The sequence below is a fragment of the Syngnathus leptorhynchus genome, chromosome 8 (genome assembly GCF_054491065.1).
Source record: "Syngnathus leptorhynchus isolate UIUO chromosome 8, UIUO_Slep, whole genome shotgun sequence".
Taxonomy (NCBI): Eukaryota; Metazoa; Chordata; class Actinopteri; order Syngnathiformes; family Syngnathidae; genus Syngnathus; species Syngnathus leptorhynchus.
In genome coordinates, this window is record NC_141202.1 from 9,391,870 (window position 1) to 9,412,704 (window position 20,835).

Below are 20,835 nucleotides of genomic sequence, written 5' to 3' on the forward strand. Positions count from 1 at the left end.
AACTTTTTTCACCCTTGGTGTTGTCCTAAGAAAAGTGGAAGTAATTAATTTGTTACACGTAAAAAGAAAATCACTCTGAAAATGAACAAGAATAGGACGAAGCAGTCTGTGAAATAACATTTAGCCAAGATTTATAAAGGCAACATGATGAGAAAGGCTGTTTATTAAATCTACAAAGAGACAAACAGACTGATTGATTGACTGATCGATTGATTGAATGCTTGATTGATTGTCAGAGTGATCAATCTGTACAGGGTTGTGCATAAATTGATACATGTAGAAACTATCCAGGAATGGCTATATTTTTCACTTGTGGATCATTTCAAATTGCTCATTATCTTCGTCTCTTTTCAATAGATAACGACAATATGTGTTCTTTTTAGGTGGTAATGTCACTCAGTGGTAGAGTGTAGGTTGTGGGTTCAATCCTCACCCGTGGTGACCATGTTAAAGTGTCCTCGAGCCAGACATTGAACCTCAAATTGCTTTCAGTGGCGCATGGCAGTATTCTCCCACTGGTGGAATATGTTAATTCCCTTGTATACCAGTCGTGCAATGACAATATAGGCCTTCTTCTTCTTACACCAATTCTGTCTCATACCTGACAAGTTACATATTTGCATTGGTATTCAATGAAATGCATATCTACAGTACACAAATTGACTAATCATAGACACACATCTGCTATTTTCTCTGTAACACCTGCTGTATCCCACTCAGACAAATGGTAAAAAGGGAAACGATGCATTAATTTCAGATGGTGAGTTCTAAATTATGACTTGACTGATGAAATGTGACAGGGATTGAGTCATGAACAAATGCTTAGACTTCTTTTCATCTGTGGACTGGAGTAAGGGTGGTGGCTCAAATTGTTCTGACTCAGTGCCAAAACTGGGTGCCAACTGTATTCGAGGCAACATTAAAGACAAATAGCAGTCTAGACACTTCTAAAAGTACAATATGTGGAGAAATCTGTCTGATGTTTAGACTTGCCCCAGGTAGCCAGACTCAACAAAAATCAGTTTGAATGAAATCTAACAGTGCCAATCACAGTCTGGATTCTATTAAAAGGTGTGGGACACAGTGAAGTTCAGTTTTGGACATGACAAATAGCATTTGAGAGCTTTTGTTACAGACTTTAGTCACTTGTAGAAAATACTGCAATTCAGAATTCAGCCTCACCAGACGTGGATAGGACCAGACTTTTGTTTGCTGCGGTCCAACCTGCGTGAGGCTGCTGAACTTCGGGCAATGATCCAGTCCAACCAGATGTAAAAACTATCCAGCTCACAAGGGAATTCCCTTACACTGCTCCACCCCCCTCCGAGTCAGTGTAGGATTACCCCATCTCTCTATCTCGCCTGTTGTCTGTCAGTCTATCTGTTTTACCTGCTGCTAATAATCATTCTATCCAGGAAAAGCCAGAACACACAATGTATGAGGTGTGCTAGATATTCCTTCATACGTCATTTAATGTGGTCTCAGTGTTTAAATTGGATATTGTTCAGGACTAGGAATGGATTACTTTGTATTATTTGAAACATATTTTACATAAAATAAATGGTGATATGGTGGTATGGTGATAAAAGGAAATTGAGTGCTGACATCCATCCCTGTTGATTTAATTCATTCATTTATCTTATGAACCGCTTATTCTCACGAGGGTTGTGGGCATTCTGGAGCCTCGACCAGCAATCTTTGGGTGGTAGGCGAGGTACACCCTTTTTCTGAAGACAGAACAAAGTCCTTAGGATAGTGACATCAAATATATGTACTATGCTATGTGGATATTGGATATGTCTCCTGGAGTGACAAAAAGAAATCAAAACACCTCATGAAAAGGTGAATTGATTTCAAAAGGACAGTTGAATGCCATTATGTACAGTAATGCACCTTAATGCAAAATTGCATTTGAATGCACCTGATGTTATAATGTAGTGAAGGTTGTACTTACTGGCACTGAAATGAATTGGTTTGAATCTTAATTGTAAGATAAGGACTAATTTATCTCATTAAATAGTCATGAGTCTGAGTGAACAAAGATAATGGGGTTCCACAAGGGTCCATTCTTGGGCCACTTCTATTTAATATCTTTATGGTATCCTTTGCTCAGATTATGGTGCATGTCTTTTCATACATACTAGATGATCATGACACACAACTTTAAAGTTCAGTGTTATCCCATGATAATCGTTAATTACTTTCAAGTGTATTCATCAAATCTATGAGTGGATTGACCAGAATTTTCTCTAGTTCAATCCAGAAAATACAGATGTGATTATTCCTAGCCGCAAATATGAAAAGTCCAAAGCAATAAAGAAAGCCAGCAATTTTATTGACAGACTAGGATTTTAATATCCACTTAAAAGCTATTACTAAAGCTGCATATTACCATCTGAAAAACATCGCTCAAACTAAGGGTTTTGTGTCTCAACAAAACACAGAAAGTAACTTGGCCATGCTTTTATTTTCAAGATTAGATTATTCGAAGGATGTCTTTACAGGTCTTGATAAAAAATCAATCAGAAAGCCGCAGCTGCTGCCAGAGTTCTTTCAAACACCAGGAAATACGACCACACCACACCAGTCCTCAAATCATTACACTGTCTTCCAGTAAGTCAAAGAATAGTTAACATTTTGCTGCTGGTCTATAAATCTCTAAATCATCTTGGACCAAAATACATGCAAGATTTATTAGTACCCTACAAAGCATCCAGACCCCTTAGGTCATCCGGCACTGGCCTATTATGTGTTCCCAGAACAAAACCAAACAAAGTGAAGCAACATTTATGCTCCTAACCTGTTAAACAAATTCAATGAATATCTGTGGTAACTCAAACTGTCGATTCGTTTCAATCAACAAAACATTGTTTACTGCAGCATTCAATATGTCATTCATTCATTTGGAAAACATCTTATTTACACTGCTTGATTTGAATCATTTTACTTAAATAATTTTAGATGATTTTTTAAAGATTTTTGCAATGTTTAATATGTTGTTCTTTCTGGAATGCTCTTAATGCTTGATGTAAAGTACTTTGAATGAACATGTAGTACGTGAAACGTTTGAATAAACTTGCCTTGCTTTGCCTTGTCTTGTGTAATACCTCCGGCTTAACTTGGATGATATGTGGATATTGTTTACTTAAGGGCCACTCAACTATGTGCTATTGTACTGTATTTGTGGAATTCCTCAGAATTCCCCATCATAAATGGCAGCAAAAGCAATGACTTTCACCACAATAGTGAAGGTGTTGATTAGTGAGCAGTACAAAGAGCCTGACTGTACATGCATGCCAATAGCAAATTTCACTGTGTTGAAGGATATCATTTAGTCATACTTAATTAGGCCTTGTAAAGCAACAACCAGAACCATTTAAATAACTGTGACAATTGCTGAAATATTATGACTCACTTAGGATATATAGTATGTGTGTGTGTGTGTGTGTGTGTGTGTGTGTGTGTGTGTGTGTGTGTGTGTGTGTGTGTGTGTGTGTGTGTGTGTGTGTGTGTGTGTGTGTGTGTGTGTGTGTGTGTGTGTGTGTGTGTGTGTGTGTGTGTGTGTGTGTGTGGCAGCCGTGGCTCAAATGGTAGAGGGGTTGTTCAGTAATTTGAGGGTCAGGGGTTCAAATCACCTTCTGTCCGAGTCATGTGTTGTGTCCTTGGGCAATACGCTTCACACAACTTGCCTCCAGTGCCACTTCCACTGATGTATGTCTGGGTGCAAATGTTTGGTGGTGGTTGGAGGGGCCGTAGGCGCACATCAGCCTGCTCCAAGGCAGCTGTGGCTACTTATGTAGTTTACCACCACCAGAGTGTGAATGTGTGAGTGCATGAATAATGTTTGAGTGTTTTTGAGTGTTAGAAAAGCCAAAGCCACAGTGGTGACCAAAATACCTTGAAATAATTAGACTGGAATTGGGTCAAATTCATATTGCCAAGCCAAAAATCCTCTGGAAAAAAACATATTTGGACAGATGAGGTATAACCGGAGCTTTTTGGCAAGTCATTTTAGTTCTGAACATATAGAAAGAGCACTGCTTCTATGCTTTAAGATGGTAATCTTGCAGTTCTGTCCCGGGCTTGCTTTTCTGCATTTGGCACAAGGTATTGTGAATCTCTCAGTACAATAAAAGTGTTCTGAAGCTGAATCACAAAGCTTGGTCTAAGTCACAGGTCATTGTTCCTCCAAGAGAACAACTACTCAAAACACAAGGATCAAATCAAAATAAACAGAATCGCGAAGAACACAACTTATTATTGTCTTTCTATGAGAACTGAATTCTATTTAAAATCTGCAGAAGGGACTGAAGCAAGCACTGTAGAGACAATTGGTATAGTTTTCCCACAAGGGATTGGCAAAGACATCAGAAGAAAGGTGAAAAAATGTTTCATTGTCAAACTTGTTTGATTGGAGTGCCTCAAGGGTTTGTGCATTAAAAAAAAATGGTGCCATCATTTTTGTTCAGGCCAAAGTTTGTGTTGAATCATACAATGCAATCTTATTCTGTTGGACCACAAACAGTGCAATTCTATATTTACGTACATTTTCAGCAATTCCAGCTGTTTTTTTTTAATGTATATAGTTACTTGTGACAGTTAAAATAATACTCTTCTGTGCGTTTATGTGAAAATGTGTTTGTCATGGACTTTTGACTTAGGGGACCCTGGAAGTGGTGGGTCATAAAAGTTGACATAAACGCAGACTAAGTACGAGTCAGACACCCTCACTCACCCTCCTGCTGCACACCACAATGACGGAAGCCAATTTAAGTGAAATCTTGATGGCAACCGAGAGTGCAGGGATCTCAGCACTGCAGAGCTCCAAACTTTTTAATGTCTTTACCCGATATTAAGGACACGGTAAGAAAATATGAGGATAAAGTGCAGGGTTGTTTGTGAAAAGAGAGACAGAAAGGAAACAGTGCAGCAAGAGAGGAAGAGAAATTGTGGTTGAAGGAAGGAAAATACATCCTACACGAGGTCATACATCTCATATGGCATGAGGGGTTGGACAAAGGTGCTCTAGGGGAACCCCCTCCATGACTAAGTTAAAGGCAGAAAAAGAAAGAGCCCCATTTGATCAAGTTCATCCACTTCCCCTTCCTGCACCTTTGTTTCACCTTTTCAGTTGCTTCACAATTTAAAAAAATATGTTTTGAAAATAGATGCAGTTAACCAAGGAGGTGAGACTGCTAACAAAGTTATTGGTTCCTTTCATGAAATGATGAGTCTGTGAAACAAAATGTGTATTTTTCAGCATGGCCCTAATTGTATTTAAATTTTAAAGACACTTTGAAAGAGCACAGAAACATTTTAACTTGACAAGACCCTTCAGATGAGGTGGCACTGGTAGCACTAGTCCATGAAGCATATAAACAAAACTGGAATATTCAAATTACATTCCTGCTCTCTCCAAAATACTCCATAAGGATTTCAGAAAAATAATTTTCTATTGCTATTTGACACTTGTCTTTTTTTGACAATTTTGAGGGGTTTACAATACATACACTTATATTTATTTGTATAGCGCTTTCACAACACTTATCTTTGATTATCATGATTAGATATTTTCTTCGTTAATACATAAACTTCAGCCTTACAAATCATAAACTCCTTAAGAGATCTGGTGTATGATATGCAAATCTGACATGCAGATTTGTAATCCAAAACACATACATCATGGAACCTGGGGTTTAATTATAATTGTATAATTAAACAAACAATAAAGACTTTCTTTGGCTTTCATGTCAACATTTATCTCAGATGTTGCTTAAAAGGAGTGCCTAATCAAGAAAATGTATGGTCACTATTGGTTTATATTTCTGCCTCACATACTTTTTGGCAAAAATTAATGAACTGAATTAATGTTGTTGGCACGAGCTACCGCCATACATAGGTAAATCTAGCTTGTATTAGGGGAAGACGGTGAACAGATTCAAATGTCACAAGATGTGGCATTAGACATACTGAGACCAGTGAACATGCCGAGGTTGTGATTCATTCTTCGTCGCAAGCATCAGTGAACCGCCGATGGAAACTTCAGCAAATGTAAATATGTTAAAATATAGTGGCATAATGCAGTGGTCCCCAACCTTTTTTGCGCCACAGACCGGTTACGTGTCAGAAAAATTTTCGCGGACCGGCCTTTATATAAATATATAATACATTTATATAAATAAATGATACATTTATAAGAAATATATAAATAAGATGAAATAAAATGATACGGCTGGCATAAAAACAAGTATAAACAACTTTTTATTAATTATCACGGGTCACGGGCGCTGGAGCCTATCCCAGCCGTCATCGGGCAGTGGGCGGAGGACACCCTGAACCGGTTGACAGCCAATCGTAGGGCACACAGAGACGAACAACCATCCGCACTCACACTCATACCAAGGGACATTTTAGAGTCTTCAATCAGCCTACCAAGGATGTTTTTGCGATGTGGGAGGAAACCGGAGTGCCCAGAGAAAACCCACGCGGACACGGGGAGAACATGCAAACTCCACACAGGGAGGGCCGGAGGTGGAATCGAACCCACACCCTCCCAACTGTGAGGCGGACGTGTCACCCAGTGCGCTACTGAGCCGCCTTATTTATTTATTTGTACCGTATTTTCCGGTCCGCGGCCCGGTGGTTGGGGACCTCTGGCATAATGCGCAACACATGTGGCTTGATGGCAAGTCTAGCTGTATTTTGATGGAGGGAATTGAACGAAGAAGCATTGTGAGGGGAGAGGGGAAGGAACACGTTTAACAGAGATATGAAGAGCGTGAGAGTGTATACTTGCTGTAGATGTGGTAAACATGAACTGCTTACTGCGACTCACCCTGGGCCTTCTCCACGAACACCACCTTTGAGTCAGGGAGGAAATTAAGACCACTGAGGGCCATCATTTTGCCTCCAGTTGCAGGGTAGCGGTCCATACTCTGCTTCTCCACCAAGGGAAGCTCCTGCGCTGAGCGTTGGGCTATTGGTGGGAAACATGCACATACAGTATTAAAATGTGGAAAACTCAGATCGAAGCAGAAAAAATAGTCCAATGTTTGGGGCTCTATTTTCGGATCTAGAGAAAATCTGGGATGAGGCTAAACTAAGTTTGGGGATTTTTTGGCTAGGGAGATCACAACAATCATCCTAAATTTTATTTCCATTCTCATTGTCTAAATTTAAATGTCTCCAGTATGTGTGTGTATGTTCTTAATCATTAAATACAAATTGAGATCAATGACACATGTCTGGCATCATGCACAATAGTATAATAGTATATCGTTTACCTTGAGAAATTGTTTTGATGATTGAAAACAAGTTATTGGGAGCAGATGCTTTCGAAAATGGACACTTATTTCATTGAAACCATTCAATGCCACTTTTCAAAATGAGTGCAAAGCCAAGAGCAAGGCTTGTCATTGCGTGTCTGAGAGAGACTTATTAAAGTAATACTTACAACACTCAATGGGGTTGGAGGACGCTTGTAAGGACACGGTTCTGCCATTGGGCTGGTTGATGTGTACTCTGAACACCAACCTCACTCGGGTGTTTTTCCGTCCAATGTCTGTTTCCCCTTTGCGAAGTTCAATGTCTGAGTTGCGCAGCTTTAGGATGCCAGCACAATCAATTCTAGGGCGAATAAAAAACACATGATGGTCAGCACCATTTAAAAGACCAGAAACTAAGAAATTATTGTGGAATTTTAAAATGTGAGTTATCATGCTAAACCTGTCACGTCTCAGTTTTAACACTAGCGGATCTCACTGAATGTATTTTTTCATATATCCTTTACTTAAGTAGGACTTACACTTTCTACTCAGTCACATCAATAACATGGGAAATTGTTAGTTTAAGCAATAGACTGTATATACAGTATACAGATCTAGTTGTTCCTTCAAAAGTGCTGGCTATTCCCTTCTGCAAAGATGACGTCTACTCATGTCACAATAATAGAAACCCATCGCCTTCTGAGTAACATATGCCAATTCATCTTGTAAGGCTCACGTCACTGCAACAATACTTGGCAGCTGTTTTTTGTATCAACATAAAAGTGTGTCAACAATGTGTGTACTTATTTCATACAATATACCTCCCAGGATAAAAGTAAATACTATGTGTAGTATATGAACATTAATCTACTTATGTACACTGTCTCTCATAAAACATTCAGCTTTTGGAGCTAAAGCAAAATTTAAGATGGTACAGAGAGAGAGAACCTGTTTATCTCAAAGTAGAGCCTGTAAGGTCAAAATGTGGAAAATGAAATATTAATCATGGACCTGTGAAGCTCTAAGATAACTCACATAGCCCTCATGTTGTTTTCTGGAAGCAAAGGGATCTCCAGAATCTTTGTGTTAGATTGCAGGACTTCGTGACTGGCAGTAGACACAGTTTTGCCAGTGATGCGATGGACCTGGTAGAAGGCATGTGGTCGCAAGAGGCGATCGTCTGCGGTTCCTATAAACAGCTGGAGGGTGAGCGGCTCGCTTTCCATGTAGCCATAGAGCTGGCGGGACAACAAACGAGTCAGGTAAGAGCCAACAGCGGGTTTTAAAATCTTGTATATCACATACATATGAATACTAGACAGACAAAGAGAGAGAGAGAGAGAGAGAGAGAGAGAGAGAGAGAGAGAGAGCGAGAGAGCGAGAGAGAGAGAGAGGGAGGGAGGGAGGGAGGATGGATGGATGGATGGATGGATGGATGGATGGATGGATGGATGGATGGATGGATGGATAGATAGATAGATAGATAGATAGATAGATAGATAGATAGATAGATAGATAGATAGATAGATAGATAGATAGATAGATAGATAGATAGATAGATAGATAGATAGATAGATAGATAGATAGATAGATAGATAGATAGATAGATAGATAGATAGATAAATTTATCGATCGATCGATCAATCGATCGATCGATACACACACACACACATTGTATTGACAGCGCTTAATAAGCACATCTTATTGAGCAGTTTTAAAAGGACTGCTGACTTTTTGGTCAATGGCAGATAAATAACTGCTGCCAATTTAATTTCAACAGCTACGATCATTTTCTGACTGTCGAAGGTAACCCAATCATATAATTTAGCCAAGTGGGTAATGGCACAGAAATCTGAACAGACATGCTGGGCTGCAAATTCTAGAAGACAACTGATACTTTATGAGGGATTTCTGACCAGACCAAATCTGGATTTGTGCTGGAATCCAGCTGTCTTCTGCAGACCTCCCAGGATATGCTCAGACTTTACACTTCAGTGTTTATGCAGCGTTATAAGCAGATGTTGGGCGCTTGGGGGGGAGATAAACAATATATGTTGACTTAAGAATCCAGAAAAGTCTGTTTGATCCATCAAAGAGGTGTTGGATGTATTCAGTTGGCTACTTGACTGTACGGCTTGTACTGTGAATGATCACATATTCAAAACCAAGGCTCAGTAAACCATGGCCATCTGACAAAATCACAGTAATTGGTCAATTACCCCAGCAAACACCAGCACATCACCTCAGACCAATTTTCTTTGAGCTCAGTCCGAGTGAAAACAGCAGTACTGTCGAAAGGAATAAAAGACCCTGGCTGTTTGTCTAATGGACTGAGTCACCTAACAAAATAAATACCACATGTAACCTATGACAGGATCAGATTAATAAGGTTATAATTAGTTTTGAAATGATATGGATAAGGAAAGCGGGCAGAGGACCAAAGAGGTACAATATGTCACTTGACCTTTGTAGAAATTAGTGTTTCATTGGCAACCTACTGTATGTCTTTGACTGAGAACAGATTTTGAGCGCAGGTTTTAATTTTTTTTTAGTCAAGAAAAACTTTGAACCGACATTAAGAAAAGTAGACAGGCTAAACACCATGACATTTGCATTCTGGCCTTTACTTGAGTAGCAATGACAAATGCTCACATTTCCAATTTTACCAATGAAAAATAAATATCAGTCACTCAATTTGAGGTTGACTGGGTTTGGTCAGTAATTTAGAATAATAGACTTAATTGGTGCAAAATGTGACAAGGCAGCTTTCAAGGCGTTTATTTTTAGTACACAATTATGATTTATATACAGTATGTTAAAAACGAGTGGTTGAAAAACTATTCAACAGGTTGAATAGTACTTTTACATAAAACCAATTTTACTGTATTTTCTACCCTCACTGCACTGGGGACCTAAAGCAGCTGCCTCAACCTGTGAGCAAGTCACACATGAAAGTCATCAGTGAGTTAGGCCGAGGTCAGGAGCTTCTTGAAGTCTTGCCATCCCAAGGGACCACTTCATTTAGGAGGTGATCTCACCACCAGACCCCTTTTTCTTGTTATACTTTACTTACTGTGCCACCAGTAGTAATTATCCATAGCCGCACATGCTACTAGTTACTTCTATTGACTCTTGAGAGCACAATGGCTGATGGTACCAATCTGACAGATGACAGCATTAATATAAGCCAGACAGTCATGGCACAAAGCTGTTTTTTCAATACATTTTGGTGACATTTGGTGACCTCCAATCATTACCTCAACTGCCACGTCAAAAGGCAGTAGATGGGGACGGGGTATTAGGTTGGAGTGTGGTTATCCCTTCACTCAGCTTGTGGTGGCACAAAAAGATGGTGGCGTCCCCACTTGAATCCTTGTGAGATCATGGTATGGAGGAAATGATTCATGGGGTCAGGGAAGTCCTTCTTGTGATGTAAGACTTTTTCACCAGCCCCCTCAATTGGACTTCTAAATATGTCTTTAACATATGTGCACCCATGACCTTCTCCCCGTGCCACCAAGCTGCCTCTTCTTGCTACACCTCAGTGATGCTCATTCAAATTCTGGAGAAGAGCGTACAACTTCTCCATGTTTCAGAATTACCAAAGGGGGAGTCCAAGATGGTGCTTCAAACTTTGATTGTGATCTATCATTGTGGCTTCCTTCAAAATGTGGTTGGACCAGATGAGTGGTCCAGTTTTTTTTTTTTTTTACTGCTTATTATTCATATGTATTTTTTAACTTCAGAACAGAGACTTGAATTCAAACCTCTGCCTCTGTGTCAGCTAGTACAACCCCCATTGCAATTAAGTGTGGCTGAGCAATCTGTCAACTAGAAACACTGTGGATATGGAAGTTGATGCATTGTGTAATTGGATGCAGATGTATTGTCTGGGTCAGTTTTGATGATGTGAAGAGGTGTCGAGCTGAAAATGAAGAGGAAGGAAGGTGTACCCCGAGCAATTTCTCATCATTCATTGCCTTGTGAGTCACTGCTGTGTCTTTATACTTTTTGAAAATATCCATAAATCATCTCTTTCAGTTGTTCAATATTTGTGTAGCTTTAAAATGACTTTCTAGAGGATTGGACATTTCCCTCCTGATTGAGTGTCAATACACTGTGCAGGCCTGCAGAGGCGGACTTATTTTCCTGATTTCATCACCGCCTGGAGAACAGTCATGACTTGAAGACGTACACGTGGCGCAGAGATTTGGGAAAGAGAAAAGAAGATCAGTAGCAGCAGTGAAATACCCCTCCTTTGGCAGGGAAAGGGGAGGAGAAACAAGAAAGGATTTAGTCTTTTCGGCAACACATCTAGCTGCCTTTTTGCCGTAAGCTGACAGTCATGCAACAAGCGTTTGCTGGATCCATTTCAATCTACGCTCATCACAGCTCTGCATTCTTTCAAAAATTATTCCACTATCCACCAATTTTGCATTGAATAACAACGAAATTCACATTGTATGCAGTCATGAATTATGAAGCCATGCAGAAAATGTGTTGTGATATTGTAAAAACAGTTTTTGCAAAAATGTTCCTGTTAGATCAAATTTGCCTCAGGGCTAAAGGAAGACTCCAATATGATTACAAATTTACGAGAATTGAGTTGATGATGTGAACTATTACACTACGAGTAGAATGAATTCAATAGTTGTGATGACTCTAACAATACTATCTTGCTGGTATCAAATAAGCGGAAAAGATAATCGGGACCAACCTCCAATCTATCCAAGACTTGTACCTGTCCAGGACCAGGAAACGTGCAAGTAACATCTCTCCAGACCCTTCTCACCCAGGTCACAGTCTGTTCAAACTACTCCCCTCCGGACGGCGTTACAGAGCACCATACGCCAAAAACCAGCAGACACAGACACAGCTCGCTCTGATGAACTCACACCACTCATAGAGACTCAGAGACATCACTGTGCAATAACATCCTGCTCTCGCCACTTAAATATTGTTAGTTGCCTGAATGTTCAGTCACTTAAATGTCATACAGAGGTGAGATCAACCGGAGTCAAATTCCCTGTTTGACATGCACAAACTTGGTCAATAAAGCTGATTCTGTTTCTGATTACATCTAATAGAGATTGTACACTGTGTACAGTATTTCTTTGGGAAATTACACAGAAATGAAATACCGGATCCAAGGTATGATTACATGCACATAGGACCTAATGCATGTTTCCCTGAAGTCTTTCATGTAGCAGTGGTGGAAAACATAATGCAAATGTGATGTGTATTACATATACAATCAGAAGAAGGGAGATGGGTATTAAGTCACGCACATGTTAATAGGGATGATGGCCACATCCTGTTGAAATTACACCATGTCTGTTGCTGCTTTAGACCTAATGAGAGAGAGAGTGAGGCTGTGTATATGTGACTGAGGAAGGCAGAAAGCCCTATAGGCCTGTCATTATCCTGTATGAAGCAGGCATGTGCAGGATTGTCCTGTATGTTAGGGTTAATACTCCACAGGTGTTATTGTCTTTTGTTACTAAGGGCCTGTTGAACGTCTGTGCGTTTGTTGATGGAATAGGAGCCTGAAAGCTGTTGCATCATTTCCATCAGAACCCACATTTTAGATCAGAGTCAGTTCACAATAATCACAATGAAAACAACTCATATTGCATTACTTCCCCCCATTGTTTCCCTCTGGACAAAAATACATTATTCAATGTCAGACAGATATAGGTACACCAGGTTGTTGGTTTTCCAAAGCACAGCTTTGAAAATCATTTTGTGGACTTTTGACATATTTGTGGTAAATGAACAGATTGGTTGGAAAACTATGAGAGGAGCCAGTAGATTACTTAGACCCTCTCAATGCCTCAATGGTCAGCTCCTGTAAATAAAGTGAAAAAGCAGCCGTCTGTGTCACAAAGAGTCCCAATGATGAGGTTATGAGTTTCAAGTTGGAGTCAGAAGAAAGTCCAGAATAAATTTCAAATTTTTGGAATGTAATCAAATTGAGTTGCATTGAGACTCATAAAAAGCAGCAATTCGGCCGTGAGTTCAAAGCATCAATTCTGGCAAACATGTCCACCTTAGATTAAAGTGCTCTCAAAAGAGATTGTAGGAAATTACACATATTTTTAATAAGAACTGGACTGTACAAAACTAATAATTGCCTACAACTCTCTTTTTCCTCTCACGTCTCCCTGAATGTTAGATGTTAGAGCAAAGCAAAATATGCCTGCTTGTTTAAGGACATGTCGACAACAATAAATGAGCAATTCAGCATTTCCTCTTGATCATATGTTGCTGTCTGGGGGGGGGGGGGGGGGGGGTTAAACCCCGCACCCCTCAATGCTTTTAATCTATCTGTTTTGTTACTTTCCAACATGTCACCTGACACTCACTGTGTGTGCCCATGAGCATGACTAAGTTTCAGTGCAGGGTCTCCTGCTTATGTAGGTTTGGGAAATGGTTGAAGGATGAGCAGTTCAAAAGGGGGGGCATTCTCAACTCCCTCTGAGAGGGGGGCACTGAAGCGTGGCAAGGGGAGGGGCAGTCCGAAGGGCGCAGTGATTGTGACTCTTTACCGAAAACATCCCCCCTGCCTCTACGACTACCACCAAGCTCAGCCAACCTCAGGGGCACCAAAGCCCTAATCAGCAGGATACAGAGCATCTCCAGAGGCTGCCCAACCAAGCCCCAGCTGCGCTGATTCCCTCTTCCCCTTCTCATTCTTTCTACTCTGTCTTTTGCACACACACTTCCTTGGCTGCTTCCTACACCCGTGTCCCTGTGTCATTATTGACTTATTCTCCTTGACTGCACCTCACCCATCCACCGCCTGCCACTCATTACTACTGGGCGCTGGGGAATATGACATGTCCTATCCTTCATAATTACAACAACACAATTGACGACACATTAAATAAAAAAATGAAAGAATGAAGAATTATTTGAAAATACAGAAATTATTGATGAAGATCCACAAATAGTTGAATCTGTGGGTAGCAAATCACAAGTATGCGAGGATCTATAGATGCTTCAAATATTAAAAAAACCCATTTGCCATACTCTTTGGACACTTAATTGGTCAGTAGGTATCAAATTAGACTGATTCCAAGGACTAAAATATTCTGCTTTGCATGGTCCGACATTGAGCCTTGATGGTTTGTGGCCCTATGGTCTATTAATAAGGGGTCAGTTTTTCTCTGCTAATACAGCCATGTTTCAGCCTTACATTTAGAGTAAAACCAGTTAAACTATTAGAATGCAGTTAATCAGCATACCTGGACAACTGGGTGGCCTCCAGAAAGAGCCTTGACTGCCCCACGGCTGCCTTCAGTCTCATAGTGGGCCCTGTGGTGGGACTTTGGCTGTAACTCGATCTGTAAACTGTATGGACCGGAGCAGGATGGAAGCTGCCAGTCAAGCGCTGGCAGGGATGGGCTGCAAAAGCATTGCACATTATGGATTAATATTGGCGTAGCTTCTGAAACACTCTTGATGAAAAATTACTCAAAAAAATCCAACACCGTAACAATGCTGATCTGTTTAACGTTTCCAGCCTAATTTGAACATGTCACACATGGCTACAGGGCTCTACATTAGATTTTTCATTACCCTCTATTAAAATTCAATGAAACTGAAGGTTGATTTTTATCTACAGTCCCAATTCTGTCAAAGAAGTCTAAATCAAAATCTTCTGACCTTGCTTTAAATTGGCCATCATTTTAGAGACTATGTGGAATTCAAACAGTCTTAATTCTTCTCAATTTCATCATAGTCTGTAATGCATTTATATGTAATCCCATGGTCCTAGGTAATGATGTGTGTCTCCTTTTTTCATGAAAAAGAAAAAAGGGAGCCTAATCTGCTTTGGCTACTGGTTCAGTGTCTTAATACCATATTGTCACAAGTGGGAACAAGCACCGTGAGCTTGCAAAGTGGGATGGACGGCATTTCTGGGCTACAAAAACAAATTTCACACTGTCAGTCAGTAGCATTGATACAGTGTTGATTGATTTAAATTTGAAGACCAGAAAAAGAATGGGACCAACATCAAACCCTGCATTGGACCATAATATGTTCCTCTTGAAGCGACAACTGACCCCCCTGAATATAAGTCATTGTTCTCTTCTTGGAGAATAAAGCGCTTCTCATGTGATCACCACAGCGATATCTTAACCAAAACAAACATGTACAAGACAATGGCAAATGCGGAATCCCTGACCTGAAGGGTGGCTCAAATGAAACCAATCTCTGGCATATATGCGAAACTTGCTCGCTGTTTGTTGACTCAAAACGAACTGATTTCCCACCACAAGACTTTATCTGTCCGGTTGAAACATGACATCACCGTGGCTACAAAACGAGATGGTCTGATGGCGCGACAGACCACAGTAGAAAAACGGCTGATTAACCCACAGACTGTTTCCACTTCAGCCAGGCCTGTCACTGTTACTTCCTGTTGCTCACTATCTTAATCAAACACTTTATTTCCGGCAGGAAGGTGCGCTATTGACATGGAAAATGATGCCTGGAGGGACACAATTTAAATTTCTAAAACAATGCACAATGCTGAACAAAAAGTAGTATTTGGAAGGCATCATTCTAGCATGGTGCTTTACTATAATGTACAGCAATCTAGAAATTGAAATGCATTTTTTGTTCATATTCAAAACGGTAAATATTAGGGGTGTTCTGATCCAATATCGATGCCAAAAAACTGTATTGGATGATAGTGGTCTACATCTAAAATCTCCGATATTAGCACTCATATATAATCCATTCCACATGGTGACTATTGCTTGGATCGAAACAGTATCTTTTGATGAAGTTTCTTCTAACGTTCCACATTAGAAAAAATAAATAAAAGCATGTACCATGCTGCTGATATCACATTGGATTTATATAGATATTTGACAGTAATCTAGGCTGCAATATCGGTACCGTATCAAAAGTGAAAACCTTGTATCGAGACACCCCTAATAAATATTGTACCTCATGAAAAATTTAAGTGGTGGACGTGCTCGTCTGTTTTTTAAAATGTGTAACTAAAGAACGCAGATACACATTTTCGAGACATTCTAGAATACTACACATACATCCAACAATAGATTTTTTTAAAGCCGAATCTATTTGAATCATTTTATATTTGGGATTATTTGAGTTTGTCTGACTTTGATTTCTGATGATAAGAATCATAAGGTACCTTACCTGAGGTAATGCTTGGGTTTAGACCAAGAGTAAGGATGTTGGGGCACCTCCAGGAACCCTCCGCAGTAGTTCTCCTTCTTTAAAACCAAGCGAGAAGGATAGTCCTCGGGACTAATCTCTCCCTCATGAGTGAGCTCCTCTCCACTAGGCTCTACCTTAAGGCTCATGGAAGGTGAATGGTCAACCATCTTACGTGTCTTGACCGGGATCCCTTCTCCCATATCTACCAGGCCATCGGTGGTCAGAGCATTGATAGCAGCCACAATTGCAGAGTTGGTGTACTGGTTGGCATTGGCAAGCCAGTTTTCATCTGTGACGCTGATTCTTGGAGAGCCATGTGGGGAAGGGGTAGCAGATTGGTGGGGTGAACAGGATGTTTGCTGGTAGATGGTGTTGTTGAAACTGTACTTTCTCTTCCCCACTCCGGTAATGCTAATATTGTTACATCCACCACCTCCACTGAGGGACGGAGAGTTAGGCCTGGAATCACGCGGCTGAGCTGGCCAGCCTTCTTCAGCCATTGCTCCAATCTGAGGGGATGTGGAGGGCGAATTGTGAGGGGAGGCTGCAGGACCGCTGGCATGCGGGCAGGACAAAAGTGAAGATGTCCCTCTGGGAGAGACGCAAGGAGACTGCCAGGGGGAATTCTGTAGGGAGTTGTCATAGTTGTAAAAACCCGACTCGAAGGAGGATGCTTCAGAGTTACAGCTGCGTGAAGAAATGCTGCTCGCAGGACTGAGGCAGCTGGGATCACGATAGCCATCTGCATTGGGCAGTGTTAGTGTCACAATGGAGTTGACTCCCCTTTTGATGATGTGCTCATCACAATTTTTTTCTTCGACTTGATCCTCAGGGCACTGGGTGTATGCAGTGATTTCAATTCGAGGGCTTTCCAAGGCTGGAGCCCCATTTGGTCTCATGCCATGGGGTAGGTAATAACCTGCTGCTACATGGTTGTCATTTTGGAAGTTGTAGCCTGTCTGATGGCAAGACGTAACAGATATAACTGGACTGGACTGTAAGGTGTGGTATTGGGAGGCCAGACATGGGTTTCCCATCCCAAGTGGAAGGGAAAGGGTGACATTTGGTGTATAGCTGAATGCATCTGAAAATAAACAAGCACATTTTCAACATAAAACCATATGTACCCAACAGATTAAGGTACCCAGTCATTCTCCTGTAGCAATAATTAACTGTGATTACATGTGCAAACAATACCCCTATACAAATCTTACCAGCGGCAGACTGACTCCTTTCTTTATTCTAAGAACATCTGGAGAAGCTTAGCAATCATTTCAAAGCAGTTACTGTATATGTGGTTCATCCGTAGTCCCAAGTTGCACTGCCAGCCTGTTTGCTGGATAAGTTCATTTAAGACTCTGTTTGGCACTCCTTGCTGTCGAATGTACACTACAGGAATCCATCCAGCAGCAGACTGATGGATGCTTTATTTGATTGATTGCATCACTCACTGAGTGAATTAGGCCGTCCCCTGTGGAAATCTGACAGCACTCTCGCTTCTCTCTGAGCTCGTGATTAAGTCAAAGAGAGCCTGAGCAGTATAACACGCTCGTACTCTGAGGTGCAAGCACGAGAGAGCATGCAAGATAAACAACAACAGACAACACACCTCAACCCTCGTAAGTTTGCTTTCGCTGCAAACCATCTGCTGATGTATCAACAGTTATAAATCTACCTTCTACCTTCTGTCTACCTTTTATTAACATTGTCAATGCTCAAAGAGTAAACACTGTTCAGTCAGTGTGCCAATCAAGGGCATTCCCCTTTGTTATATTTGTTCACCGCAATGACGTGCTTTATATAAGATTTGTCGCACACCACATCCTATACGGGTTGGTCTAAAAAAAGACGGGGCTCTGTGTCACTGTTGATAATGTGCTGTGCATTGCACGAGGTCACTATGCCATGAGTTTAATGGGATGTGAAAGTGTGTGTAGTATTGATCATTTCAGTTTATTGGAAAATGTGCTCTCTTTCTTATTTAATCAGTGATAAAGATGACTTCAAAAGGTGCACATGCTGTATGCTATGTTGCATGTTGACTTATTGTCATTTTACAGATAAAAAAAGTGCAAAAACTACTTTTTGTTGCATTTCTTGAAGATAGAAATGTACTTTCCTTACTCATCTGACAGTGCTAAAACATAACTAAAATCTAATTCTTAATCTTGTTGAAAACTCATCTCTACTTCCCTAAAAGTATATCCCAGCTAAATCTTCTCTGATGCTTTTCTATTGTTTTATGCTCTTCTCGAGCCCAGCAGATGACACACTGAGTCTGCCCTCTCCACCCAGTGTGACACACCTCCTTACTTCGAGCTTGACTTACTTTGTTGAGAATTGCAGATGTTGTTTTTTTTCTCTATTTGTCTTCTCTTTTTGTACACATCATTTGTCACACCGTACTTCACCTAACGGGGGTTTTCGCTCTTCCTGTCTTATTTGATTATGCATTTATTTAAGGTATCATCTTCCAGACTGACAAATACAATTCAGCATTTGTCCCATTACAGGAGGGCCCACTATGAGTCTGTGATACATTTGACTTTCATTAATATCACACACAATCTAACCTTACTTATATCTATCGTCCCTTCACAAGTGTTACAAATTATGCCATTGGTTTTAAAGCACACTAAGCACATGCCTAAAGAATGAATATATTAATCCACAGGGATTGTGGTCTACAGTGGGGTAAGACTGACGGGACCTCAGGGACAGATAGGTGGTTGCCCGCAGAAGCCATCTGTATCTTCTGGGGTCAGAGTCCTGAGCCAACACGCATTACACAAGCTGGGTGCAGTCTATGGCAAGACCCCAATAGGATGTGTGTTTTTAGCTCTGTGTGTCCGACTTGCAAAATTGTGTGATGATAAAGCAGGCTTCGCTATACTGCAGAGCCTGTGAGTGGTTAAGAATGAGCCCCTGCCAAGCAAGCTACTCGGCATCCCGAAACGGACACATCACAATTCTATGCCTCTCTTGCTCACACACACGCACACACACATCTGTTACCAATTATAAGACTCTAGGCCAAAATGAATAATAATAAAACCCGCACCCGTTCATCTGAAATATCAAAGACGAAATGAAATCCCAAATCCACAAAGCTAGTGACATCAGCACTGGAAACCACGCAAGGCAGACTATCAACAACTTTTGGTCTACCCAATGAAATTTTGCAACATTAATCATGAATAAATGAGACAATTTTACTTGCATTTTAAAGCCAGGCTGAAACATCATACAAGTTTGTGGACACTTAATGAGCCCTGACCTCAGGCCGTGCAAATAATCAAGAAACATTCTCCTCTGTATTTTTATTAGGATAATCTGAGGTCAAGTGAGGATAGATACCATGCAAAAATGTTCAGGAAGCTGTCAGACACCTGCTGGATTCGTATAATGAAACTGATGACGCCCATGCTGCTTAATACATTCAACTAAATTCAGTGTTACACTTGGATGAAGAATGTCATGGCAAATTCATATTTAACATTAACACAATGCATTGCTTACTTATGACTTAATGGTGTATTTGGTCCCACTTGGTATTCATTTGATTGTCGCTCAGACATTTGTACAAATTCTTTGGCCAGAATAATTTCACAATTAGTTTGCGTTCGTGAGTGCAACGCCTGCTATTAGCAGCTGAGGTAGTGAAAAAGTTGTTACCTTCTTCTGCAGATTTCATCGTGGCGAGAAAGGTGATTGAGTGGAGTCCCCACTTGGTTGCTGGCTCGAGCTTCAAGGCTGAACTTGGAAGAGACGCTCTAGGTGAGTATCCCGCATGCAACAAGCCGTGCGCAACTTTCTCCAGCTGGGAGTCTGCATGAGCAACGAAGAATAAAAAAAAATTGTGCACGGATAAAATACCGGAGTAAAGTTAATGAACGGATTATTAACGTGGTGAGTATTGCACACCGTATGAGTGCTGGCCGAGTGAATGAGGTGAGCGCTGCTCAAGAAACTAGTGTGGCTGAGGTGTTATTCTGCCGTGTGCCCATTGAAGGTCTCCAAGAGTCTCCCCAGGTCGATGACGCAAAGGGGCAGTCTCCGGTTCTTTTAAAGCTGGAAAACACCCTCCGTTCTCCGTCAGCGCGCCGCCCATTCATGACGCCAGCGACCCCGCTCCTGCAAGCTCCTGGTCGGAGCGAGGATGTTTTCCACCGTGAAGCTCCCAAGGTGTTTGCGTGTGCGTGCGCGCTCGCGCATACGCGCCCTTGCTTGCGCGCAAACACGCGCACGGTATTTGTATTCGCGCACTAAATTTGCACAGCTTGTCATCGGGTATTTTGCTACTGCCCTACTGAATTGCTTTACCTCCATTCCTTCCAATATATTGCACAGAGAATGCCTGCCCAGCATACAG

The 20,835-nt window shown here is 40.9% G+C and overlaps 1 protein-coding gene across 1 annotated transcript in view; it reads right to left on the bottom strand.

Moving 5' to 3' along the window:
* LOC147052305 (nuclear factor of activated T-cells, cytoplasmic 1-like) overlaps nucleotides 1-20,172 on the bottom strand; it is a 44,935-nt gene extending 24,763 nt beyond the window's left edge. Inside the window, exons 1-6 of the mRNA XM_085918737.1 lie at nucleotides 20,139-20,172; nucleotides 16,443-17,547; nucleotides 14,513-14,672; nucleotides 8,301-8,503; nucleotides 7,454-7,626; nucleotides 6,836-6,976 (exon numbers count right to left, since the gene is read on the bottom strand). Coding sequence (XP_085774863.1) covers nucleotides 6,836-6,976; nucleotides 7,454-7,626; nucleotides 8,301-8,503; nucleotides 14,513-14,672; nucleotides 16,443-17,547; nucleotides 20,139-20,157 — 1,801 coding nt within the window. The 5' untranslated portion in view covers nucleotides 20,158-20,172. The remainder of the gene's footprint in view (nucleotides 1-6,835; nucleotides 6,977-7,453; nucleotides 7,627-8,300; nucleotides 8,504-14,512; nucleotides 14,673-16,442; nucleotides 17,548-20,138) is intronic.
* Between the last annotated feature and the right edge of the window lie 663 nt (nucleotides 20,173-20,835).